This window comes from Peromyscus maniculatus, chromosome X (assembly GCF_049852395.1).
Source record: "Peromyscus maniculatus bairdii isolate BWxNUB_F1_BW_parent chromosome X, HU_Pman_BW_mat_3.1, whole genome shotgun sequence".
Taxonomy (NCBI): domain Eukaryota; kingdom Metazoa; phylum Chordata; class Mammalia; order Rodentia; family Cricetidae; genus Peromyscus; species Peromyscus maniculatus.
In genome coordinates, this window is record NC_134875.1 from 90,072,644 (window position 1) to 90,100,392 (window position 27,749).

General features: G+C 47.0%; 1 protein-coding gene across 2 annotated transcripts; it reads left to right on the top strand.

The window, feature by feature from the left end:
• Positions 1–5,864: 5,864 nt before the first annotated feature.
• Amer1 (APC membrane recruitment protein 1) lies at positions 5,865–27,749 on the top strand. 2 transcript variants are annotated; one of them, XM_006981191.4, is made up of 2 exons: positions 5,865–6,088; positions 19,475–27,749. In XM_006981191.4, the coding sequence occupies exon 2, from the start codon at positions 19,563–19,565 to the stop codon at positions 22,887–22,889; it is 3,327 nt and encodes a 1,108-aa protein (XP_006981253.2). In that variant the 5' UTR covers positions 5,865–6,088; positions 19,475–19,562; the 3' UTR covers positions 22,890–27,749. The 2 variants fall into 2 exon arrangements, with proteins under 2 accessions (XP_006981253.2, XP_076418628.1); XM_076562513.1 differs by lacking the exon at positions 5,865–6,088 and adding an exon at positions 6,370–7,817.

The following is a 27,749-nucleotide window of genomic DNA, read 5'->3' on the forward strand; positions in this document are numbered from 1 at the left end:
TCTGACTCCATTTCTGGGCCGAACTTTCTGCTTTCTGGTCAGCACTATATAACTAGCATCCGCCACACAGTCCTGCCACTGTAGCCACTATAGAGCTGCTACTATTACCCCTGCCGCCATGCCTTCTGCAATATGATGGACTATACCCTCTCAAACTGGGAGCCAAAGTCAAACCTTCCTCTTTTAAGTTGTTTTTATCACTGTGAACAGAAAATAGCCAATACAGGTGGTATCTTCATTAATGTGTAAGAGGGAATTAATACTAAGAGTGATGGTTAATCTGTCCAGACAGATTGTGCTGCCTCTAAGTGGTAGAGCTGTGTCTTTCTTAGTTATGGTTACTGTTGCTATGACGAAACACCATGACCAAAAGCAACTTAGGGAGGAAATGGTGTATTTCATTTATGCTTCCACAGCATCAGTCATCATTGAAGGAAGTCAGGATAGGAACTCAAACACGGCAGGAACCTGGAGGCAGGAGCTGATGCAGAGGCCTTGGAAGAGTGCTGCTTACTGGCTTGCTCATCATACCTTGCTCAGTACGCTTTCTTATAGAACTTAGCACCAGCAGCACAAGGATGGCACCACCCACAATGGGCTAGGCCCTCCCCCATCAATCATGGGGGCATTTTCTTACTTGAGGTTCCCTCCTCTCAGATGACTCTTGCCCGTGACAAGTTGCCATAAAACTAGGCAGCACAATTGATCCCTTCTCACCTTGACACAAGCATATCACTGTTACACTATAACCTTTCTTGTCCATCCCCAAGATCCCACTTTAGTATCAACATTACAATATAAACATTCCAAATTTTAAATTTCCAAGTCTCTAAACATCAAACACTCAGAAATTCAGTCTCTTTAAAATATCCAGTCTCTTTTAAAATCCAAAGTCTCTGTAAAATTCCCAAATCACCTTAACAGTTGAGTTTTCTTCACTGTGAGATCCTGTACAATGAAGAATAGGTTAATAAGTTTCTTCAAGAGGGGTGAAGCAGGGCACAGTTACAATTTGAAGAAAGCAAAACCAAACTCCAACTGTAAATAACTTAGTGTCCAATGTCTGGGACCCCCAAGCTTGGCTCCTGGAAAGGGCTTGGGTCACTTCTCCAGCTCTGCCCTCTGCAGTACACAAAGACTGTCTCCTAAGCTCCAGCTGGCTCCACTTCACGCCTGCTGCTGATTGTGGTGGTCATTCCATGCATGGTACTGGCATCTCCAAAATGCTGAGGTCTCTTGCTGCAGCTGGGCTGTACTTTTACCAATAGCCTCTCCTAGGTGCTTGTCTTAGGTTTCTATTGCTGTGAAGAGACACCATGACCACAGCAACTCTCATACAGAAAAACATTTAATTGGGTTTTGCTTACAGTTTCAGAGGTTTAGTCCATTATCTTCATGGTGGGATATGGTGGTGTGTAGGCAGACATGGTGCTGGAGAAAGAGCTGAGGATTCTACATCTTGGTCTTCAGGCAGCAGAAGCAACTGTATGCCACACATTGGGCATAGCTTGAACATAGGTGACCTCAAAACCTACCCCCTTAATGACACACTTCCTCCAATAAGGCCACACCTACTCCAACAACACCACACCTCCTAATAGTGCCACTCCCTTTGGAGGTCATTCTCCTTCAAACCACACAGCTCTCTTCAGAGACTCCAACCCTGTCCCACAGTGCTAAAGCCTCCACTTCTCTCCATGGACACCTTAATGTCTTCCAAGCCAGTACCACCTGGGTGACTCTCACACTACCAAGTTCAGCTGCCAGCACAAGGTACAGCCTTGGCCACCTGCGGAAAACAGCGTCTCCGTGTTGACTCTAAGGAAACAATTCCAAGATTTCACCTCAATAATGCTGGTCTTTTCTTTATCACCACCGATTTCTCACCACCAGCTAACCAGCATCAATTGTCCCAGTAAAAGAAAGGTTTCACTTCAGTGGTGCTTGTTAAACGTGGCTGATTCTTCAGCTCCAGCTGACCAGAACCACGGATTCTTAATTCAAATTATGCGACAGCTCCTGTAGAGTCTTTAAGTGACTCTCAAACTTCCCTCTGGAACTTCTATCATCTGCATTTTTCTCAACATTCTTATTTTCCAAGCTCCCACAAAACAGCTCACCAACCTTTGAACGTTCAATGGCTTTTCTGGCCCCAAGTTCCAAATTCCTTTCACAATCCTCCCCAAAACAGCATGGTCGAGTCTGTCACAGCAATACAATCCAGGTACCAATTTCTGCCCTAGTTAGGGTTACTTATTACTGTGATGAAACACCATGACCAAAAGCAAGTTGGGGAGGAAAGGGTTTATTCAGCTCACATTTTCACACTTCTGTTCATCACCAAAGAAAGTCAGAACAGGAACTCAGCCAGAGCAAGACCCTGAAGGCAGGAGCTGATGCAGAGGCTATGGAGGGATGCTGCTTACTGGCTTGCTTCCCATGGCTTGCTCAGCCTGCTTTCTTATAGAACCCAGTACCACCAGCCCAGGGATGATACCACCCACAATGGACTGGGCCCTCACCCATCAATCACTAATTAACAAAATGCCCTACAGGCTTACCTACAGCCTATTTTATGGAGGCATTTTCTTAAATGAGGTTCCCTCCCTTCAGATGACTCCATCCTGCATCAAACTGACATAAAACTAGGCAGCAAAAGCTGGCCTCCCAGCCCTAGGCATCTGCTGCACAGTCACTGGACTCTATTGCTACTAAGGAAAGGGTGAAATTAGCTAACTGGTTATCAGTATATCCAGTTATTCATGATTTTTTACATTTTGGTTCAAGATATATTTTTCTAGTCTAATTTCAAGCTTGTTTTCTCAATGGAAGTTTAGCTCTTGCTCAACCCAGTGTACCTGCTCACAGCACTGGGCATTTCTACTTTGGGTAGGAATCCTTTCTGTATTTTTCAGACTTGACTCCATTATCAAAGTCATCTTCTGTTGAACTTTTTTTCCCCTAATGTTCCTTCTTAATTTGTAAAAATGAAATCATCCCATTTGTATTGCTCCAAAGCACCTTTGCCAGATATCTGATTTAGCTTCCTGGATCTTCTCAGCAGCTCATCCTCAGGTCTTCTAAGATTACGATGGAAACTCCTAATATAGATCACGAGGCTTAGACTAGCGGAGGCACCCATGGAGTGCAAAATAGTGGGCACTGTAATCATGCAGGACGGTCAAATTATTTATGGAGTTGCCGCCATACAACTCACAGTTGTCTTCATGGGTTTTTCTTGTTTTGTCTTTCTTTTTGTTCTTTTTGTTTTCAATACACCCTGACCACAGTTTCCCCTCTGTCCACCCCTCCCAGCCTCCACCCTCACTCCAGATTCACCCCTTCATTTCCCTTCAGAAAGGAGCAGGCCTCCCAGGAATATCAACCAAACTCTGCATAGGTTTTTCACTGGAGCTAGAAGATATTGTGTAGCAAGGTAATGAATTTCATTTTATAGATAAAGAAACTTAAAACAAGAAAGAAATCCTGCTTCCCACCATCAACTTCTGGCCTGACTAAATGATCTATCTGATCACCTTTCAGTCAGCATTTGAGATGGGCACTTTAGGGGGCCTCTTTGAGAGGAGGAATTTTATGTACCCACTTCATTTTTCGACTCCTAGGGAGGACTGATACACCACTGAGGAGCTATACTACCCCTCCCATGGTCCTTCTTAGGGTATATGTGCTGTAATGCCCATGTATTTTCCTCTTAAGACTTGGGAATTTCATGACCACAAACAAGGGTCCGATTTGAAGGCTTCTTTGGGCCTTTTGTTTCTTTCTTTTTCCCCTTTTTTCTTTTATTTCTTCTGTCACTTCCAAAGGTGACCGGTGTGTCAGATGTTTCAAGACTGAGAAGAGGGCATGCAGGACTATCTCCTTCAATGGGAGCAACACAGCACTGTCCAGGGCTAGTTCAAGTCCACAACCTAGCTGGCTCACACATGTTCTCACAGCCAAGACTGTCTTGCCCTTTGTTTCCCTGGACTCGGGATTTTAAAACTAGCTTTTCTGAATAGACATCTTGGTCTAATTCGAAAAACCAAGGGTCTGTGTGAAATGTGAGCAAGTCTTGAGTGACAGGCACAGATTAGCAGAGTGTGATGGAGGTGCTGAAAAAGAAAATATGCTATATCAGGCCCAACAAATGAGAATCAAGATTTTTGCAAAGCTGGAAAGCAGAGATCCAGGGAAATGTTATAGTCCAGCCATTCAAACCAGGCTAGGGGAAGGATTTACACAACCAAGTTATAAAGTGAATTAACAGTGGTTTGCCATTCCACATTTATTGGGCTGATTCACATTGCTAATTTTTGGTAAAGATGTCTAGAATGTCATTGAAGGTCACGGAACATCATGGAATACTATAGAAAGAATTGAGTTAAACTGATAAAGCTTATTCCTTCTTTGTGGAAATGGAGGGACTGGCGCAGAAGGGAGGATCAGACGGGCCAAGGTCTCCCAGCAAGTCTGAGGCAGAAAGGAAAGCAGACCCCAGCTCTAACAGCCCTGTCAATTCCTTTGCTTCACACAGGCAGTGGCAGCCGTCCAAGTCTTACCAGTTCAGCATCTGGATCTTTACAAGGTAGACAGGATCCAGTAGAGCAGCAGAAAATTCTGCAAGGGAGGCGGGGTGGGAGTGGTGGGGGTGGGGAGATGGGGGGGGTCGAGGGCTGGTGGTGGGGTGTCATTGTTCTCTAATCCTTCCCTGCTCTGCAACCTCAGTCCACTTCCCCCTCCCCTTTTAGACATTGACAGAGTTCTCAAGCTGGGATTTCTGTACATTCCAGAGCTGGTTATACAACTGGATTCTTTGTTGCTCCAGCTCACCTGGCACTGGCAGTTACTAATGCCACTTAATGTCTTTAGGCTAGTTAGAGGCCTAAGCTCAGCTGGCTCCCTGCCACATTCCAGACACAGTAGCCTGCAAGGCTGGTCTGACAGGCCTCCTCACAGTTCCTCAGTCTGACCTCTGGTTAGGGCTCAGACAAAACTTCTTTCAGTACTTAGATTTTTCCAGAAAAGGGATCTGCACAGAACGAGACTCACAACTGAAGGAGAGTGCTCTGGAGGTCTTGAGAATCATTCCATGTACTTTGGAAGGTATGAAATTTTGAGTGAGAGTCAAACTATAGAAACAGTTACCTTCCTAAGACGAAAAGCGAAAGCTACCCTCAAAGGCGAGCATAGGTGTATATTCCAAATGCGCCCCAGTCGCTGGTAGTTCAAGTAACCTCAGAGAAGCAGCTTCCTTTCCTGGGCAGCACTAGGCCTTTGGTGACTGCTGGCAGTTGACCTCTATCTTGCCTTCCCTAAGGGCCTGAAGCGGGAGGCAAGTGGTGTCGTGTGGGGAAAGGCAGGTCACTTTCCTGACAGGTGATCTCCTTTCTGGGAACACCAGCCACTAGGCCCTGCTGCCACACTTAATAATGGACCAGCCATGGTGCCAAGGGGCTCTGCAGGCCCTACAATCTTTACGGCTCCCCATTTCCCTGCCCCATTTCTCCCATCTGGTCTCAAACAACGTGGAAAAACTCCTTAGTAGCAACCTGGGAGCAGTAGCGCGAAAGCACTGGCCACGGAAATAGGAATGCTTGCAAAATCGAAACCGAGTTTCAAGAATCTGGCTAGTCCCATCTGGGCGGGACTAGCTCTTTGAGTCGGGTGTGTAGCCACGCTGAAACCCGCCCCGCGTGGGGGCGGAAGTGGGGAGCCCCGGCTAGGGGTTCGGCAACCTCTCCGCCCCCTGCCAATACCACGCCCGGCTTATTTGCATTTAAAGAGAGAAGAACCAAGGAAAACAGTGGGCGGGCCAGGGCATGCCTTCTCACTGTGGCGATTGGACCTCATGCCTGCCAATCAGATCACGGACGTCCCACCCTGTAACTGTGGAGTCCAGGGTGAAAGGGGTATGGGGGAGCTGCCCAGAGCCTGGAGAAGGGTAGTCGGTGCAGGAGAATGCTGTAGCTTTGGTGTCGGCTGGGCTGCGGCAGGAGCAGTCGTGGCGGCGTTCTCAGCAGAGGCTCCAGCTCAGAGCAGAGCAGCTCAGCAGACAATAACCGCGCTGGGAGCTGGACCTGGCAGGGTAAGCATTGCGCACAGCTAGGAGCCATCCTGCTGAAGGTCTAGTGCATCCCCGCGTGCTCTGTTCTGGTCGCCTGGAGGAGGGCATCAAGGGCCAGGCTGGTCGGAGTCACAGTCTCTCACCGTTCTTTCTTGGTACTCGCTTTTCGTACTGTCCAGTGAGGGGCCCAGAGGCCGTTAGTCTTTAGGGTACAGGCGATCGTGGCTGGGGGTGGGGTGGGAGGGCCGGAAGGCGGGCGGACTAGCCTGGGCTACGCCTCTAGGTTGTAAGAGGAGGCTGGGATGGGCCCACATGTGCTGTTGCGTGGTTCTGGGAGGGGCGCCGCTAGCTAGCACCCCGAGAATGTGTTTGCAGGCCGGGAACTCCTTAGCTTTGTTTGTAGTACATTTGCTGGAACAGCTGTTAGGCCGGTGCTGTTCACCCGCGAGGCCTTGCTGTGGCCCCTCCCCTCTGCGGTGCATCTCCTATGTCTCTCCTCTGCAGAGGAAGCTGGCGCGCTAGCCAGGGCCAGACTGAGACTGGCTTTAGGATAGGTTAAGATATCCACAGTCTGTTCCTCCTCAAGAGAGCACAGTTGGGTTTCTGAACTTCCCACTTAGCCTTGAAACCTTGGTCCCGTGGTCCCAACCAGCCGCACCCCCTCCTGGGCCTCCAGTTCTCATTTGGCTCCCACCCCCATTGCAGGCGGGCTGGACCAGGAGCTCTTACTGGTCTTTGGGTTAGAGCTGCAAGGCCGCTTTGTTGCCGCCCCCGACACCCCCGCGCGTCTCTTTTCCCTTGTAGGGCATAGGGCGCGTTTTTCTCTCCAGCCTTCAGTTTAAAATAGCAATGGGCACAATATTGTGGGGGTATTTCTGTACTAGAAGCGGAGGGGGCAGTCATCGTAGTAAAGAACACACGGTGCATATAAGGCAGACAAATCCTACAACTTCTCAGTTACTTAAAACACCCAGCCTGCCAGACTACTGTCATTGTCTGCTGCAGACACCTCTGACACTGGTGACCGCCCAAAGGCGTGACTTTTTCTGAGCTCCCCTTTGAGGGGCTAAGCTTGCCAGAGGAGCCATGGGTAGGGGGGAGGCAGAGGCGGCAGCCGGACTAATACTGCAGAACCATCCTCCCCCTAGCTGGACTCGCCTTGATAGGAGTCTAGACAGCCCTGTCCGCATACAAACCTCTTCTGCGGCTCTGGCCCGCCTGCCTTGGCAGCAATGGCATGGACAGGACCCAGGGCACTGCATTGCTGGACTTCCTGCCCTAACCAGAGGAGATTCCAACAAATCCTGTTCCCCAGGTGCAGTACCCCTCATGTGTCCTGTGCTGCACCACCCTGGACTATTCGGGCATTCCTGAAGGATAAGAGAGGGGATTTGACTAAGGGACTTTGCAGGCTGGACATTTTTGGAGTTGGGCAATGAGACCCAGTAAATCTTTTACTTGGGAAGGTTAGCCTGGAATCTCCTTGATAGCAGCCAGGATTGCAGATACCACACTATTGTTACCCCCTGCCTATGTTTACCAGACCTCAGCACACACCTCTCCTTGCAGCTGAACCTTTATATCTCAGGTGTGGCTCTTTTCTGCTCTCACTTCAGCCCAGCAGCCAACTTTCCCACCCTCAGACACTCACCATACTCCTGTCCAAGTCCTTTTCAGGCCTCAGTTCTCAACCAGCTTTTTCAGGCTGCTTCTTGATGACCGGAACTCTTTCTTGAAACTTCCTGTATAGGTAAGTTTCCCTAACAGCTTTCTTTCCCTCATATAGATACCTAGGTTCTCCCATAACCCTCAGAGGGGTAAATACATCTTAGACTTCAGCTATAACCCTCTCAGACCCCAGCATTATAAAGTAGTTAACGAATGAATGTTCCAGAAGGACTTTCTGTCTTTGTAGAGTTTAGAAAACACCTTTAGCCTTAGTTTGTTTGTCCCAAACCACGAAACTTAAAGAAATGGTAACAAAGCATATATATATATATATATATATATATATATATATATATATATATATGATGTGGGTGGGAAGGGGGATTGGGTTGCTACTACATTAAAAAAGAAAGTCATAATCAGTCCCCTCTATAATAACCTCAGGGTCTGGACTGCGCAAACCCTGGGGCTCTGTATACTTTTGGTTGCTGATTCATGAGCGTACAGGCAAACTGCCATGGAAGAGATCTATGTCTGCAGTGGGGGAGTCATCTTTTAAAGCAGCTGGGAAGTGCAGGAGTTTGGTAGAGAAAGAGTAGACAGAATTAGAAATGAAAGGGAGAGGGAGTGGCTGGCAGGCAGGGGGAGTCTGGTTGAGATGGCCTAGCTCGGAGGTACGAAAGAGTTTAGGACCCAGTGGTGGGAAATTCCAAATACCAAACATTGGAATGGTCATCAAATGTTTTCAGGGGGAGATCATTGAACAGTGGGTGACTAGGGTGTGTGTGTGTGTGGTTTTTTTATTTGTTTTTTTTTGGGGGGGGCTTGGTTTTTTGTTGTTTTGAGACAGGGTCTCACTGGGTAGCTTCAGCTGTGCTGGAACTTGCTTTGTAGGCCCGTGGCCTTGAACCCATTGACAGTTGCCTGTCTTGAATGTTAGGATTAAAGTGGAGCATCACCATGCCCAGCCCGAGAATGGAGTTTTTGAAAGGGTTTTTAAATGGGGTCTTAGAAAGGGATTGAAAGCATCCTACAAATCAGGTAGGTAAGAGGCCACCTCTAAATCTATAAATAGAACTGCGGACATGCTATCTCCAGAATGAAGTTCCACACTGTCAGCTTCCCTTTGGCCTTTCATAGACAAGGTGGGGAGCAGGGAGGGCATCTCAGCCTAAAGAGTTTCTTACAAAAGGCTAAGAAATATCCTCCAGACCTCTTTTAACCCGTTTTCTCTCAGCTCCACAGATCTTAGTGTGGAATAGCAGTTAAGATCCCTATGGTCATAGATGTGCCCTGGAAAGCAACAAAGGTATGCTTAAGGTCACATAGTAATTTAAGGATAGGTTAGTGCTACTGTGTGGTAGCCCTGTATGCTGCGGCCGAAGGTCTCCAGCAGGCTCCACTCAACGCACATCTTTGATGATCTACTCCCTCCTCCCACCAGCCCATTCCTCAAAACTGAAGGCTCCCTGGGTTTATGTGGCAGTTGCATCATGGGAACTCCTCACCCCTTTCATATTTTTTTTTGCCTCTCAGTCTGCCAAATGTTGGGGGCTGGAAGTGTCAGGAGGAGAAAGGTATTTGGGAAAAGTTGACACCTCAAGCACTATCCTTTTTACACTCAAAGTGTGTATGAAAGAAATGGCCCTGATTCACTATTCTGGAGAAATAAGGGGATGGGAGAAACAGCAGGAAGCTTGTCACGGCATGAGTTTGCGTGTAAGAACCATTACTGTCTAGGGGTCCTGATCATGTTCGTTTTCTCTGCACAAATAATGAATCTTGAACGCGCAGGTAGCAGTGGGGAAATTCTGGAACACAGCAAACAGGAGCAGACAGAATCGGCGAGCAAAGAAATGTTTGTACTGTGGGTAGTGAAACACTCACACACACACACACACACACACACACACACACACACACACACACACACACAGCGCAAGCATACAAAGGGAAAGACAGTTACAATACAGAGGGGACACCCAGGAAGCCTAAGCCCGGCGCCTCCTGGAGGGCTTGTTTCTGTTTTTAGGTCTCTGAAGGGTCTTCCTTCCCTAATTTAGGATTGGTCAGTTTCGGGAAAGACCGGACGGCTGATTGACCCACAACTGATGTGTAAACAAGTCCTGATCCGGCCTTGAACTTGTTGAGCAAGTCTGTCAGCAGAGGGCCTCTGGCGGGAGAAAAGGGCTGCAAGGCTTTTGTTTTAAGCTGCCAGGCTTTGTCTCGGGTGAGGAGGGTGAGGAAGAAGCCGGCCATGCTGGAAGCTCACCGTCTTTATTACCTAGCCATGGACCCCTCTGCCCATCTCTCTGCCTATCAGGGAATACATGGAACTCCTAAATCCTAGTCCCTCGGAACCAAAGACAGAGAATGGGGTTCCAGCTTTCTCCCTCACAGTTAGGCTGGCTATCAGTTTCTCTGCACAAATCCTGCTTAGGCAGATAAACTAGATGCTAAAGTTTTAGCCCCCAAGAGGAAGAAGTATTTCATAGCCTTTCTGAATAGATGGAGGAGGTGCAGCCTGTCTCTGATCATGCTTTTGCTTGACTAGTATTGATACACTGGTAGGCTAGACAGACAGAGTACCAACCTTTGAGGAGACTCCAAGGGAGGGGCAAGTAAGTAGATCTCAAAGACCCTGTCCTGATTGTGAGCTGAGTAATGATCCATCAGAGAAATCTGGGGCACCAGGAAGATCCTCAAGGGTGGGGTGTGCCTGAGTAGTGGAATACTTTCCTTGCATTTGGAGATAATGTGTTTGTTACCCCAGTACCAAAAACCAAACACCACAAAAATCAAACAGAAAAAGAAAACTCATCAGATAAACTCATTTCTAGGGAGAGGCTGTGTCTTGGTACTCTATCTTTTGAACTGAATAAAAGTCCTGTATATTTGGAGCTGAGATCGTAGGGCAGAGAAGTAAGGCTGAAAACTTTCAAGGGGCATGCAGGAAAAGCAGATGTTGAAGGTCAGATAAAGGGGTTTGAATACAAGGCCTGTGTCATCTTCAGAGGACTCGGTGGCAGCTGAGGAACAGCCAGAGAGAAGGTACCTTGATTGTAAGCAGTCTCCTTGAAAGGTCCCGTTATGTAGTATCTGTTCCATGCATAGTAATTAGTTTGCCTTTGCATTGATAATCTTTAATCCATAACCACAATCCTGCAAAGTAGGTAATTTTTTTTTCCATTTCACAGATAAGGCATTTCTGTCTCAGAGAATTTTCTCAAATCGCTTTGCCTGTAAGGGGTGAAACTGGCATTCCACTTTCAGACTGACAAACTCCAGCTGAATTAGAGTAGCACTGAACCAGCATCCCCAAGCTCCTGCTCCATGATAGATGCCGTGACTATGAGACAGGGAGTCCTTGTGAGCAAGCTAAATGGACAGACTGCAGCCTGCCAGAAGGAAAGAAGCAGGGATGAGTACATGCACAAGGCAGCTGAGGAGCTGGCGAGGGAAGCAGGGAAGCAACAGAAGGCCAGGTTTGGGGTTTGTGCTGCATCTGGAGTTGATGAGGTGCTTTCTGGAAAGGAGCCTTCCCACAGCAGGGAAAGGGTGGTTGCAGGTAAGAGGGACTCTTCCAACCACCTCCACTGTTCCACCCAAAGATCCAAACCACACCACGAAAATCTTGACCCCAGGCCTAGTCTACAGGCTCTAGTAATGTACTACTCGAGTACCAGATAATCTCAGAGGTCATTATCTTTTTTTTTTTTTTTTTTTTTTTTTTTTTGGACATAGGGTTTCTCTGTGTAACAACAGCTCGGACTGTCCTGGAACCCACTTGAACTCACAGACATCTGCCTGCTTCTGCCTCCTGAGGGCTAAGATTAATGGCATGCGCCACCACTGCCTGACGCAGAGAAGTCATTATCTTTAAGTAGCTCAAACTCTTCAAAATTGTCCACTTTGGCAGCTTTCTGTTTCAGCCCTTTTGACACCTCAAACTTCTCTCCCAAGGAAACAGAACAGAAGATACATTTAATAATTTGAAAGGGGTGGTGATAGCATCGCTTGATGAGGAAAGCAGTCACAGGCTGAAGAGGTAGCACCTGGATTCTGAAGACATCAGGTTTTGTGTTTTTTTTCTGGAATGTGCTGGGTAAGGCCAAAACAGCAGTAGCCAGCAAGGATAAGAATTCATTCAGGAAAAGTTAAACTGAGCTGGGGCAGGGTAGAATAGGGAAAGAGAATGCTACCTATTAAAGGTATGAAGGGAACTTTCACAGTTCTCCGGGGCCACCTTTTTAAAAACCTATTTTATCGGTTCTTTGATAAATCTTATAAATGTGGTTTGATCGTATTCACAACCCTCCTAATTCTTTAACTGGGGGCCCTGCACAGTGAAGCACAGTGGCATGGAATTGAAACTCAAGAGGCCTGGAAGCTACTCAAGTTCTGCCAAAATACCATTAGTGACTTGAGACAAATCTTTCTCCTAGTCTAGACACAATTTTCTTTTCTGTGACAAGGAGTTACCATTCCCCACCAGCAGGGATTAGTGGGTTGATGAGAAGAGACAGTGGGACAAGTGAAAAGGGAATGCTTTGTGTACTGGTAGGTACCCTAAGTCATTCAAAGATGTCTGTTAATTGCCTTTCTTTTGATGATGGCATTTTTAGCTCAGTTTAAAATGTTGATTTTTCTGGTCCGGACTAAGGAACCTAGCTAGACTCTCCCAGATGATCTAGAGTTGCTTGCTCTCTGAACATTGAAAGTTGTCCTAATGAGCAAGTTAAGCTTCTGTGGGCTAACTACAATCACCAGGGGAAATTGCCAAGGTTTCCGACATGCCTGTAGAACTTTGGAGAACACCCTGGTCAACCCTGACTGGGGTAGATTTATTGCTGGAAATTGTCCAGTCATAGTTGGAATACACATTAATACAATTTGCCATAATGTTTGAGCTTCTGCTGTGCAATGCATTTTCTTTGGTACTTTACATGCATTGATTTTGTTCCCACAATAGTCTCAGTAAGTAGGAATTCTCAATAGCCCCATTTCACAGTTGAGGAAATTGAGGGCCAGACAGGTTGGATAACTTGATGAGTTTTCCCCAGTGTAGCATAGCTAATTCTAATGAAGGACTGTCTGGCTCTCTCGGGAAAGACACCCACCATTCTCACATCTTTCTTACCCTCTCTCCACCAATATACTGAGGGACTGGATACATTAGGGGTGGGGTTGTCTTCACAAAGACTGCTTGAACAAGTCTGGAAACTCTAATGCACTGGTGAATTCCATGCCCCTGAAGCTATCCCCTGGTTTCTTCCCTGAGCCCAGCCTTTCCTAACTTTTGCTAAGCTGCTCACTTGAAGTGAGGCTAAGAACAGAAATGGTAAAGGTTGGCCGGAAGCTGTTTCTTCCTCAGGAGAAGGGTTTCAGGCAGGTCTGTGACTGTTCTTCTACTTAGGTTTTGAGGAGCGTGGAAAAGAAAGCCGCATTTCCTTAGGAGCCAGCTTCAACTTGTCCCAGAATGGCCTGAGGTTGGCTCTTGCATTTTCTGCCGCAGCCTGTTCACTGCTGTAGTCACAGTGGCTGCAGCTAGTGGCCTCTATCAGGGAGCACTGAGTATCTTGGGAGGGTTCCCAAAAGCCCATCTGAAAAACAGCCAGCCACACTGACTGAGTGCTGAGGAGCTCTGCATTTGGCAGGACCACTTTCTTGGCAAGAGCTCTAAGGGAATCCAGTCCCAGCCTAAGGGAGCTTCAGAGTTTGTCCTTTGGTCTTCCTTTTGTTTTGGGCCCCACTCCCCTGAAAGGTTCTTCTTACACTGGGTCAAGGAAGAATACCTGTTTTAGGAGGACAGTTTGGGGACCATGGTAGATTAATAAAGAGGATGACGAAGCCTTGGCGTACAGGTAGCTAGGTAAGACCAGATTAGGGAGCTGCTAGTTATATGATAGTCCTATTACACCCCTTCAAGGTGTTCTGTGGAACACAGGCAGAGATCCTGTGAGCAGCTTTGGGGGGCATGGTTCTGGAAGGGAAAGGCAAGAGAGAGATAATGAGATATGACATAGTTTTAAGATCGATCCTTGCTTAGCAAAACTAATAATCTGGGGTCTGACTAAGAGGGAGGTCATTGAGGTAATAGAATCTCTGTCCCAGGGTGAATGAGATATACCCCATAGACTCAGGCATTGGAAGCTTTGGCTACACCATTAAGTTTCCTGGTGAGTCTTTTCTCCTCAAACTATATATTTTGTATTTCCTCTGCCCCACTTGTTCTTTTTCATTGTAGACCAGCATAACAGTATTACTAATAACCATGCCAGAGACTCAATATTATGCTACCTTGAAATTTTCTTCATCAAAGAAACTAGTACATTGCTCTCTAATTTAGCCTCAGGCAAGTTCTTTTGACAAGGGCAGAATACAGCCAGATTCTTTGCCAGAATAACACAGAAATGTCCTCTAGACTAGCTGCTGTTGGAGTCTTTGCTTTCCTTTGAAACCTTGAGTCAAGTTTCTAGAGTCTGCTTTGATCTCAGCACTGTCTTCCAGTCTCAGCCCATTAAGCTCTGCTTATAACATTCAACTACTTTTCTAGTCCAAAGTTTAAAAAATCTTCCAGGTTCCTCAAACAAAAGAAAGCAAATGCACGTTCAGATTCTTAGCAGCACCAACCCACACTAACACCAGTTTCTGTCTTAGTTACTTCTCTGTTGCTGTGATAAAACACCATGGCCAAAGAAAATTACAGAAGGAAGGGTCTACTTTAGTTTATGGTTCCAGAAGTTTAGAATCCATAATCATAGGGATAGCATGGGCAGCAGTCAGCAGGCATGGCAGTAATAACAGGAAGCAGAGAGTTCACATGTTGAACCTCACACAGCAAGCAGAGAGAAAAAACTATAAATGGCACGGAGTCTTTAGAAACTCTCAGAGCCCGCCTCCAGTGATGCACTTCCTCCAAAAAGCCTACACGTCCCTAAACCTCCCCCAAACAGCACAATAGTGTTCAGACATCTGAGTCTATGGGAGATATTCTCATTCAAACCACTACTCCCTGGGCCTGATAATGTCTCCTGGCAGATGAGAGGGTGGGTGTGGTTTGGATTCTAGCCCTGTGGCCCAAAGCTGTGACAGCGAGTTGACAATGTAGAACAGTGGTTCTCAACCTGTGGGTCATGACCCTTTGGGGGTTGGCTTATCAGGTATCCTACATATCCGATATTTACATTACAATTCATAACAAATTTTAGTGACAAATTATAGTTATGAAGTAACAATGAAATAACTTTATGGTTGGGGGTCACCACAACATGAGGAACTGTATTAAAGGGTCACTGAATTAGGAAGGTAGAGAACCACTGACGTAGAGAGTGGTAATGAGGTGGCTTCTACCCCCATATAGCATGCTGGCAAGGTCCAGAGAGACTGTCCTCCAGTGAGGGGATCAAGTTTCTAGATTCTCTTCACCTAATCATCATTGCCAAGAACTGTTTGATTCAACTAGAATAAGTAATTCCCTTTGTGATTGGTAAGAACACATACCCCATGTAGATCACTGCCATTTCCATTCCTTAATGCTTGACAAAGCCCAGGCTGAATGCCTCTTCCTCCTCAAAGCATCTTTTTTTCTCTCTTCCTTCCATCCTTCCTTCCTTTCCTTCCTCCCTCCCTCCCTTCTTTCCTTCCTTCCTTCCTTTCTTCCTTCCTTCCTCCTTCCTTTCTTCATTCCTTTCTCTTTCTTTCTCTTTCTTTTTCTCTCTCTTTTTCTCTTCCCCTTTCTTTTTCTCTCCTTTTCTCTTTTTTCAATTCTCTCTCTCTCTCTCTCTCTCTCTCTCTCTCTCTCTCTTTCAATCTATCAATCTACCTATCTATCTGTTCTTTGAGAATTTCATACATGTATAAAATATATTTTGGTCATGTCCACCTATTACCTCCCCTCTCCTTCTGGATCCCTCTTCCATTTTCCTTACAGCTTCACACCCCCTTCTTTGTTTTCTATCCCAGTGAGTCCAGTTAGTGCTGCCCTGTGCATGTGGATGTAAGGCTGTCCACTGGATCATAGGAATCCACTAGGGGCCACACTCCTGAATAAAACTGACTCCCTCCCCTGGCAGCCATCATCATCTGACAGTAACTCTTCAGGTAGGGAAGAGAGTTCTTGGGTCTCTCCCTAATCCATGCTGAAATTTTGGCTGGTTTCATCTAGTGCAGGTCTTGTACATGTTGTCATAGCTGCTGAGAATTCATGTATGTGACAGCCCTGTCATATCCAGAAAACACTTTGCAGTATCTCTCCATTACCTCTAGTTCTTACAGTATTTCTGCACTCTCTTCCATGATGATCCCTGAGTTTGGGGGTAGGAAATGTGATCCAGATTTACATTTAGGGCTGAGTCCTCCGCAGTATCTTATTATCTGTGTATTGATCAGTTGTGAGTCTCTATATTCATTATTGTCTGCTGCAAAAAGAAGCTCTAATGAGGGTTGAGAGCTTCACTGATCTATGAGTACCAAGGTAAGTACGTAGAAAGCAGTTTAGTATGAAATCCATTCAGCAATTAGTAGGTTCTTTCCTAAGGTCTATGGTCTTCCCCAGACATTGGTTTTTGGTCAAGACAACTTTTCTGAGCCCAGGGATTATTCTACCTTTTAAATTTATCTAGAGCCTCATTAAAGCTAGCCTGGGCTACACGCCAAGCTCAAGGAGAGCCAGAACTATGTAGAGAGACCCTGTCTCAAAAAACAACAAACAAACAGAGGCTATTCTTTAAGGCCTACATTATGCTCTTATCTTCAGGCTTCTGTAGGTAAGATTCTCTCCCTACTAGTCTGTGAGCTCTCTTAAGCAAGGACTGAAAGTCCTCTTCTTGGCTTGGCCTGATGCACTGACTGTAGTATCTGTCACTTACTGAATGTTCAGAGAAGTTTAAAATAAAATATGAATTCCACATCGAGCAATACAATTTCATGAACAACTTCACTGCTCTTAGCCCCTCCCCCAATATCATAATGGCAGTCCTATTAGTGATTTCAAGGCTAGTGTGAGAAGATTAACACTATGAAAAGTAAGGAATTGAGTACAGGATGGGCTCATATTCTTATTACTACATGAGGCACAGAATTCTGGTGATTGTATGCTTAGTGCTGAGGGTACTGTTTGTTACAGAGCTGAGTTTGTAGAGTATAATGTCAAGATGTATTTCATAGAGAAATGGATAACCTGAGAAAAGAGCAATTCATATATCTTCACTGAGAAGATCAGATGGGCTTTTCTCTCATCTCCAAACCAGATGGCTGCTTAGCAAAGTGCCCTTAATGGAACTGGGGTTGCTCTGATGATTTAAGTGTATCAAACTAGGTGAGGTACCAGACACAACCTTGTTGGGGAGATAGGAACCTAGGTGCTAGGAGAGGCTCGTCTAATAAAATCGCAGACTAGAGTATTGTTGCTAGTTCCTCTTCGGTCCTGGTGCTGGACTACAGTATCCTACTGCAGATAACTGTGTGGCTCATAGTTATGTGGCATCCAGTCACTGGACCAGTGTTCTGGCCAGCTAGTCCTAGGACTGCTGCAGTCTCAGTCCCTCCCTTTCTTCCTCTCCCAGGTTCTAGCCTCTTGCTCTCTCAATCCCAGCAGCGGCTCTGTCTCCCTTTGCCACCCTAGATCTACAAAGAGGGTTCAGAGAGGGGAGGGGATTCCTAAGGAGGGATCATTGGGTTTCTGCAGGCTCTTCAGTGCTTTAGCTGTCAGATGTTTACTGTCACTGGAAAACACTAGACTTATCAGAGACTAAGGGAATGATGAGGTTGGTATAGAAGATGGTTAACCCTTCTTTTTATTCCACTTCTATTGGCACTTGGATTAGGGAACTTTGACCAGAATGGTGCGGCTTACACAAACTTTATTTAAATAGCTCTTGATGGCCTATATCTTAGGCTAGGAGCATAAATCATGTAGCATTGTATGCTTTCAAGCTCCCTTTCTAGATAGAAAACTAGATGGGGACCAAAATAGTGAGAGGAATAGAGTAGAAGAAAATGTTTGCCTTGTGACTCTACAGTAGAATCTGGTGGTTATGCTTGCCAAGGACAAAATTAAAATCTCCTGCCAGCAGGATAGTCAATCGAGAGTCTGATCCTGACCTCTCCCTGCTGTGGGATGTCTTTCTGTACACTGTGAATATATGTTGTTCCCATTGGTTAATAAATAAGCTGCTTTGGCCAATGGCAAGACAGCTAAGAGGCAGGTGGGAAATCTAAGGAGAGAGACAGGAAACAGAACGGTGGAGTCTGGAGAGATTCGAGCCTGCCGCCCAAGGAGCAACATGCCAACAGACTGGTAAAGCAATGGTGTAGATGTAACCTACCGTCTTATTAAATAAGAAACACAGAACCAATGCAAAGAAGAAAGGCAAGAGATCAGAGCTAAGAGCCTTACCCTTCCAGCTGAAGCTAGCCTCTTCAGCCAAGAGACCTCTCCAAAAGAGACCTACTTCCTATGTGTTTGTCTTTATATAGTCTTTCTGTTCTGCCTTCTCATTGGCTGTAAACTCAAATGCATGACTGCCTCATCACTGCCTGTCTGTAGAGACTTCCAGGTCTTCTATGGTATTGAGATTAAAGGTGTGTGTCTCCAATGCTGGCTGTATCCTTGAACACACAGAGATCTACCTAGCTCTGCCTACCAAGTGCTGGGATTACAAGCATACGCCACCACCGTCACGCTCTTGCTATGGCTCTAATAGCTCTGACCCCCGGGCAACTTTATTTATTAACATACAATTAAAATCACATTTCAGTACAAATAAAATATCACCATACAGTGGAACACATGGCAAAACATAGATTAATAGAAATGGATTAAGATATAAGAGTTAGCTAGCAAGAGGCCTGCCATAGGCCATACAGTTTGTAAATAACATTAAGCCTCTGAGTGATTATTTTATAAGCAGCCGAGGGACTGTGGGGCTGGGCAGGACCTGAGAAAACTTACAGCTATGTCTCTCTCACATAGTCTCTACAAGGGCTTTAGGTACATAGCTCTTGGTAGGCCTTCTGGACAGGGGATGCTGAAGCCCAGAGGATATTTTCCTGAGGCTTCCATGTCATTTTGCAGGTCCTACATGACAGCTCTGATCTGCAACTCAATGGTGTCCCTTCGCTGGGGTCCAGAAAGTTTGGCCATTGTCCTAGTGGCAGTTAAGAGAACCTGTGGGCAGAAGATAACACTGGAGATATGTTTTTCTTCCTGGCCCTGAGGAAAAATGTTGGTGATAGTCCAGGCTAATGTTTAATTGAAGCCTGGATCCAGTAGGGCCCAGTGAAGGCTCAATGATCACCTTCACCACACCATTTTCAAAACTTCAGTGATACTAGAAGCAGCATTCCTTTCCCTCCATTCCTTTCCTGACCCCAACCCAATAATGAATAAGCTTCCTTATAGACAATAGCATGATTGGGCTTTTGCTCAGCTACAATAGCCTCTGTCAAATTTTCTCCCTGTACTTAACGTCCCTGTAAAGGGTGTAGACTAGTGAGGAGGCAGCTAATGATAACTGCCTGTTGCTCAGTGTGGGGTTTTACTGCTGTGGGGCCCAGAAGAAGCCGGACCAGCAAACCAAACATAGGGACTAGATTAAGGTTTTACCAGTGTTTACTTATTTTCTCTCTGGTCCCATTCAATCCTTAGACAATAGCCACCCATAGAAACAAACCCAGCCTGTTGTGTACGTGCTCACCGGTATCTGTCTCTGTCTTTGTCTCTCATATCTCCCTCAGACCCAGCTGTGATGCTCCCTGACTGATCATGTTATAACTCCACCTGGAATCCAAAGGCTGCATTTCCAGTTCAGGAGCTGTCACCAGCATGGAGACTCCAAAGGACGAAGCTGTTCAGATCAAGGGAGCATCAGCCTCTAGAGATGCCCAAGACCAGGGAGCCGAAAAGGGAGCCAAGAACAAGACACCTGAGACAACAGAAGGACCAGCCTCAGAGCCACCCTTATCAGGCCCAGGTAGGCTGAAGAAAACTGCCATGAAACTCTTTGGTGGCAAGAAGGGAATCTGTACTCTGCCTAGTTTCTTTGGGGGAGGACGAAGCAAAGGTTCTGGGAAAGGCGGCTCTAAGAAGGGTTTAAACAAGAGTAAGACCCACGATGGCCTGAGTGAAACAGTTCATGGCCCCGAAGATGTTGTCATTGAAGAAACAGGCCTCTCTGTACCTTTGTCCAAGTCCCCTCAATTTCCTAGCTCCCAGAGTGCCCATGGAGCTTTGGAGATAGGCTCTAAACATAAGACATCTGGCACTGAAGCCGCAGAGAAAGCTGGAGTTGAAAAGGTACCCTCTGTGCAGAAGCCTAAGAAAGGTCTAAAAGGCTTTTTTAGCAGCATCCGCCGTCACCGCAAGAGCAAGGTTTCTGGGGCTGATCAAAATGGGCTAGGGGCAAAGGAACTTGAGGGGGCCAGAACCAGGTCTCATGAGCATGTGAGTTCAACCTCTCTGCCCAGCTCTGAGGAGATATTCCAAGCTGCGAGAAAGGAAAATGCCAAACCCCAGCATACTCCTGAACCAAAAATTTCTCCAGCACTAGAACATTTTTCACCAACTACTGAGAAGACCGCCTGTAAAAATCCAGAAAAACTCACGAAGACCCGTGCCTCAGAGTTCATACAGCCCAAGCCTACTCCTGAAGCTAGTAGCCTTGAGGAACCCCACACTTCAGAAACAGAAGAAAAGGGAGTGACTGGAGAGGTAAACCCACCCAATGGCCCTGGTGGGGATCAGCTAAGCCTCCTGTTTGGGGATGTCACATCCCTAAAAAGCTTTGACTCACTGACAGGCTGTGGCGACATTATAGCAGAACAAGATATGGACAGCATGACAGATAGCATGGCCTCTGGTGGCCAGAGGGCCAACCGGGATGGGACCAAGCGAAGTTCCTGCTTGGTGACCTACCAAGGAGGTGGGGAGGAGATGGCCTTGCCAGATGATGATGACAATGAGGAAGAAGAGGATGAGGAGGTAGAATTAGAGGATGAGGAAGAGGAGGTCAAAGATGGGGAGGAAGATGGTGACTTAGAGTATCTCTGGGCAAATGCCCAGATGTACCCAAGATCTAATCTGAACCTGGGCTACCATACTGCTACATCCCCCAGCCACCAGGGCTACATGCTCATTGATCCAGTTCAGTCTTATCCTAGCCTAGGCCCTGGAGAACTTTTGACTCCTCAGAGTGACCAGCAAGAGTCGGCTCCCAATAGTGATGAAGGTTATTACGACTCTACCACACCAGGGTTTGAGGATGATTCAGGTGAGGCTCTGGGGCTTGCCCATCGGGATTGTCTGCCCAGAGACAGCTATAGCGGTGATGCCCTATATGAATTCTATGAGCCAGATGACAGTGCTGAGAACTCCCCACCTGGGGATGACTGCCTTTATGACCTCCGTGGTCGCAACTCCGAGATGTTTGGTTCTTTCTTGAATTTCGAACCCTTTTCTTCTCGGCCACCCGGAGCAATGGAAACAGAGGAAGAACGGCTAGTGACCATCCAGAAACAGTTGCTATACTGGGAGCTTCGCCGGGAGCAGCTTGAGGCTCAAGAGGCGTGTGCTAGAGAGGCTCATGCCAGGGAAGCCTATGCTCGAGATACCCACAGTCGGGAATCTTACGGCAGAGATGTCCGAACCCGAGAAGCCCAGGCCCGAGAGGTTCATGCTCAAGAGGGCCGAGTCCGAGAGACCCAGGTCAGGCATGAGAAGCCTGTCTTGGAGTATCAGATGAGGCCCTTAGGTCCATCAGTGATGGGCCTCGTGGCAGGGAATTCAGGAGCTTCTCAGACTTCCCACCGGGGAACCACCTCAGCTTTCCCTGCCACTTCTAGCAGTGAGCCAGACTGGCGGGATTTCCGCCCTCTGGAGAAGCGTTTTGAGGGCACTTGCTCCAAGAAAGATCAAAGTACGTGTTTGATGCAGCTCTTCCAGAGTGATGCCATGTTTGAGCCAGACATGCAAGAAGCAAATTTTGGAGGCTCTCCCAGGAGGGCCTACCCTAGTTACTCACCCCCTGAGGAGCCAGAGGAAGAAGAGGATGAGAAGGAAGGGAATGCCACTGTGAGTTTCTCACAGGCCTTAGTAGAGTTTACCAGCAATGGAAACCTTTTTTCCAGCATGTCCTGCAGCTCTGATTCGGACTCATCCTTCACTCAGAACCTCCCTGAGCTGCCCCCTATGGTCACCTTTGACATTGCTGATGTGGAACGGGATGGAGAAGGCAAGTGTGAAGAGAATCCTGAGTTCCACAATGATGACCTCACAGCCTCCTTGGAAGCTTTTGAGCTGGGTTATTACCACAAACATGCCTTCAACAGCTATCATAGTCGATTCTACCAAGGCCTGCCCTGGGGTGTTAGCAGCCTCCCTCGATACTTGGGGCTCCCTGGCATACACCCCCGCCCTCCACCTGCTGCAATGGCACTCAATAGGAGAAGCCGTTCCCTTGACAATGCAGAGACCCTAGAGCTGGAGCTCTCCAGTTCTCACCTAGCCCAGGGTTACTTGGAGTCTGATGAGCTACAGCCCCACCAGGAAGATTCAGATGAAGAAGGTGAAGACGAGGAAGGAGAATGGGGCCGAGACAGTCCCTTGTCCCTCTACACTGAACCTCCAGGGGCCTATGACTGGCCTACCTGGGCTCACTGTCCTCTTCCATTGGAGCCAGACCCCGCTTGGATAAGCCCCAGTCAGTTGGATGAGCCTTTCAATCAGTCTTCATATGGGCAGGCACCCTGTTGCGTACCTCCTGTGGCAATGGCAATGCCAGTCAGCCCAAGGGCACCTGGAGACTCTCTGTCTCAGCTAGCTCGGCCTTCACACCTACCCCTGCCCATGGGTTCTTGCTATAACCTTCAATCGCAGGCCTCCCAAAGTGTGAGGGCCAGGCCTCGGGATGTACTGATGCCCGTAGATGAGCCCAGTTGCACCTCCATTTCTGGAGCCAACTCTCTGTCTCAAGCCAAGCCTGTAGGCATCACCCATGGTATCCCTCAGCTGCCCAGGGTGCGGCCTGAACCCCTTCAGCTTCAACCCAGTCACTACAGAGCTTCCAACCTTGACCTGTCGAAGGAGAGGGGCGAGCAAGGTGCCTCTTTCTCTACCAGCTACTCCACTGCCATGAATGGAAACCTAGCCAAGTAGTTATCAATTCCAGAGTGGAGACCTGAGCATGTGAATGGGGGTCAGGGGTTGGGCAGAGGGGTGGGGGTGGGGGTTGCTGTTTAACTTGAAAATCCCTTTGGCCAAGATAAACTCTTCTGAGTTTTCACTTTGTTTTCCCACCTCCCTCTGCCATCTTTGGCCAGGTTCAGCCCAAGTACATCTGCCTAGGGAAGCTGCTGCTTCTGTGCTCCGGTTTTTGCTTTGGGGTTTCTTCTGACCTATATAGGGCTTGAGATGCATCCTTATTGCAGGCTGAACCCCTCTTCTCTGGTCCCTTGTTGACAAATGAACCACTGATGAGCAGCCAATTTTTGCACTGACTCTCACCCAGAGATGGGAGGCTTTCTGGCTATTAGCAATATAAAGTATGGTACATATTCTTCCTAACCCTCTTTCCACCACATCAAATGACTATAACCTATCTATTCCAGTTAGTTTAGAGTGGATCAAGTAGCATGTGTCTCGCTCCCTATTGCTGTGGACTTTGGTATTACAGCTAGATGATGTCCTTTTAACCTGGCCTGACATAGTCTAGATTGAAGACAAAAACACTAATCCCCATATTGGAGGGAATAAATCTGTCTACATTCAAGCAGAATGCAAAGATAGATAGATTGTGGAAACTGCTGTGGGGTCTTGAGCTGTGGAACGCTATCTTGTTTGTTTCTTAAGCCTGTGGCTGTTGCAGGCACTTTAGAACTCCCCCCTTTTTCCTGTAATTGAAATTTTCATAATCTCATCACCAGGAATGTAATCTCTTAATTGAGATCAGGGAAGAGAAGCCACCTAAATTGGGCTTGACTATAGGGCATTGGGTTTTAGAGGATGAAAAGGGGGAAAACAGAATGGGTGATCCATTTATCCCAGACACCAAGAAGGGATCTCAGACTTTGGAGACTGAAGCAACTCAGCTTAGGAGGGGAAAGGTTTCCCACCCTTCTTCTCAAACCAAAAAAGTTCCTTACTCCTTGCCCACCCCTTTGGGAAGTGGTTCCAAGCTTACATTTCCAAGACAGGATGCCAATGGCATCTCACCTGTTGTTGTGGGTACTCTAAAAGGCTTTCATCTCCTAATTAGCCAAGTTCTTAGGATTGTCAAAGGACCAGGCTTCTTGAGAGGAAAGACTGTAAATGTGCCCTTGCTCTGCCAAGCTGCAGGACTGATTTGCATGGCAGTTGCAATCTCTTTCTGAAATGAACAGCACCCTCCCTTCTCTTATATCCATGCAGGTTTCTTTCTTTCTTTTTCTTTTTTTTTGGGGGGGAGGGGCAGGCGGGTGGGCAGGATCCCATGTTTAATCTTTGCTAGCCTGGAACTCACCATGAAGACCAGGACTGCTTCTGAGTCACAGAGATTCACCTGTCTCTACCTCCTACCAAGCCCAGCCTAGCAGTCTTCACTCTTCACTAAGTGGGAAACACTACTTGGGAAGACCTTGCTATTAGGAAGCCGTTGTAACGGGCTTCTCTTGACCGGACTCAACTCTTCCTTAATCACCCATATGAGACAGTTTCTTGTAAATTTTCTATTGGGCCAGGCATGGTGGTACACGCCTTTCATCCCAGCACTTGGGAGCAAGAGTCAGGTGGAGCTCTCTGAGTTTGAGGCCAACCTGGTCTACAGAGTGAGTTCTAGGCCACCTAGGGCGACATAGCAAGACCTTGTAAAAAAGAAAAGAGAAAAAAGAAAAAAGAAAAAAAAACAAATTTCTTAATTGGAATGCCATATTTGGGGGTGGATATGTTAATCTAAGTTAGAACTCCTTTATCTTCTGCCTTGTCCACGTTCTCACCTTGGAACCATCTTTGCATCTATTAAGTGAAGATGTGAACAGGGCTCTTGCCAGAGATATGGCAGTTTACCTTGGGAACAGATGCTGATGGCCTTCTGAGTCAAGATAACTTTGTAGACTTCCTTTTGTTGTCAGGGGATATATCCAGGAGAGTCTTTGTAACCGTTTCTAAGGTTGGGATTGGCCCTGTGTCTTTCTCCAACAAGAACAGGCTTGGTTGGAGCAAGTGGAAAACCCCTAGAAGTAACTACATGAGTTTGCATGGCTCCAGCACCACCCCTCAAGGACCTCAGATCAGCTCTCTTGGATGACGTCGGCTACATCAGGAAGAAGTGCATCTGTTGTGGCACTGGAGGATGAAAGAGAGTGAGAAAGGGCCTCCTTGCCCTACCCACATTGTTCCAAGAGACACATGCCCAGGTTTTAACCACTTGGCCTCTCACCAAAGCTGTTCTGGGAGGGTGAGGCTGGAATTGGCCTGGTGGGATGGCAGGAATGAACCACCACATGCCTTTACAACAGGAAGAAACACCCCCCTTGCCTGGTCAGGTCAGCCTGAGCTCCTGTTTACATTTCGCTGCCATCCACAGCAGGCAGCAGAACTGTCAGCAGCCTCCATGGCCCACTGGCAAAGGGCTGCTGCCTGTTCTGGAAGAGGAAGAGGTAATTCACCTAGAGCTGAGGCTTACCCTCCTCGTTCAGAATGGCAGCCCTGTGCAGTGTCTCTGAAGGGACCTGCCCTAACTCTGACACATTTTGCTGTGCTTTGAAAAGTCATGCCTCAGAGTAGGACCTGGGGCTAAGTAGAAGTTCATGGACTGGATAACATCATTGCCTCAAAGTCCTTCCACTGACGTGGCTGCTAGCCCAGGGACAACATCTTCACACCCTAAAGTGGAACAAGCTAAGGTGTATGGCTACAGAAGTAAACTCCTTTATAAAACAAGTGCTAGCTTCAGCCTAGAAGAGGAAGGAAGGTTTGGCTGAGGACATATGGTGATGACAGCATGGTTAACGGTGGGAAGTGCAGCCCATCTCCAGGTATCTGTCCAAACATGGGCACCTACTTCCTTGCCTGACACCAAATACGCTCCCAACTCCCAGAAGTGTTGGTATCATGTCCACACTGAGGCTGGGGCCAGATGAACCGCCTGTCTTCCATTGGAGGTCCTCAGACAATGCATTCGGTTGTGACTTAAGGGAAGATGTGATGACAGAGGAGGGCTAGCTAGCATCATCTTGTTACCCAATAATAATGCTAACGTGTCAGTTCTGATCCTGAGAATGTCTTGATAGCCCAGTCCTTAGAGGACCAGTGAATGTGGGTAAGGAAGGCCACCTAGCAGGCCTCTTCCAAAGCCAAGATGCCAATTTCTTGGTGCTTTAGAATCTCCAAGGAAGCCCTGCCTTGGGGATCATCTGGCTTTCGCTTAGATACCAGACCACAAGCCTCGTGGATAATGGTTTCGGTAAATGCCAGTGTCCCTCCTTTTAGTGCTATACCAAGGAGGGAAGTAGCTTTCCACACTCAGAATGCTGGGTGCATGCTCTCATCCTGCCACCAGTGGCTTTTGTCACCTGCACCAGTGCCACCACTGCCCTCGGCCCCTAGGCTCACTTGCTAGAGGGAGGCATGGGGGTTTACCAGGGATACTTCAAGTTTACCCATATGTATGTTGCATCCAAGTTGTTTTTAATATATATATAAATATATATCAAAAGCCAATTATCTATTTTTATATTGTTTGCATTTTATATTCATGGAAACAATGTTTATCAATTGTTCTTTTCTGATATATTTTATTTTTAAGCGGTGCTGTTTACAGTTTTAAACAAACAAAAAAAAAGATGACACAAAAATTGCTGCTGCTTGTGCAGAGGGATGTCATCTCAACTGTCTAAGGCCCTCCCTCTTGTCCCTCTCCCACCTGGCTGTGTCGCATTAGTCATTCTCTTCCCACACGGTAAGGACAGAAGATGCCCAGGTACTGAAGACCAATACTGGGTAACTCAGGCACGTAGAACCTGGCAGACAGCATGTTTTTTAGCTTTAATTTTCCCTTTTGAGCCCTTCCTTCTCCATACATAGACATTCTGAGCGTTCTCATGCCTTGTATTCTTTTCCTTTCTTTGTTTTACACGTCTGTTTGCAAAGCATTGTGCCCACATTGTGCGGTTGGTTGTATTAAGTTTGCCCAAAGGAGCATTAGGGGTACATTCTTCACCAAGAGACTTGGGATGACAGATGACAACGATATTTGATCCACCAGGAATTGGTCATCTCTTGGTGGAAACCCTTGAATGGCACTTACCAGGAACTTAGTAGATTGCGACATTGTCCAGAAAAGACATTAGATAAGTCCGTGCTCCCTCTTGCTACTTTGGGAGAGTCTCTCCCCCTCCTGCCTCCTCCTTCCCTTCCCTGTTCCAGCTCACAAGTGGATGGCACTTTTGGAAACCGAACTCTTGTCTTTTGGGTTGTAAGCCTTAGCCTTCAATGGCTGAGCCGCCTCTTTAGCCAGGATGGCACTTGGGGGAATGGTGACTATTACAGTCATGGCTGGGTGGCCTGATCCACGCTTTCTCCATCCTATAATCATTCCAAAGAAGAAAATCCACATGGCATGTATATTGGTGAGGGTTGGGTCTATGAAGAGGGGGCTTTAATTATTCCTGTTACTATTGGTGCTTTTTTCCCCTGCTATATATGGGGGTGGGGAAGGGCTGGGGTAAAGCAGGAATGTATATTTAGGTCATGTTAAATAAAATGGCTGGGGGAAGGAGAAAGATATTAGGAATTGCAGTCCATCCCCACTCCATGTGTAAGAGTTCTCTCTTCCAGTATAGAAAGGGGAGTGTAGCTCTTTGCTGTGCCTGAGCTTCCCTTCCCCATTCCTGGGACATCACAGAATCATCTGCATTGTGACCTCTCCATCCCTAGCACTCGCTGGCATATGGATATCTTGATACACTGCCTGTATGTTACAACATATATTTCATTTGTTGAATGCTAATAAACTTCTGGGTTCTTGAGGGACCTCCAGTC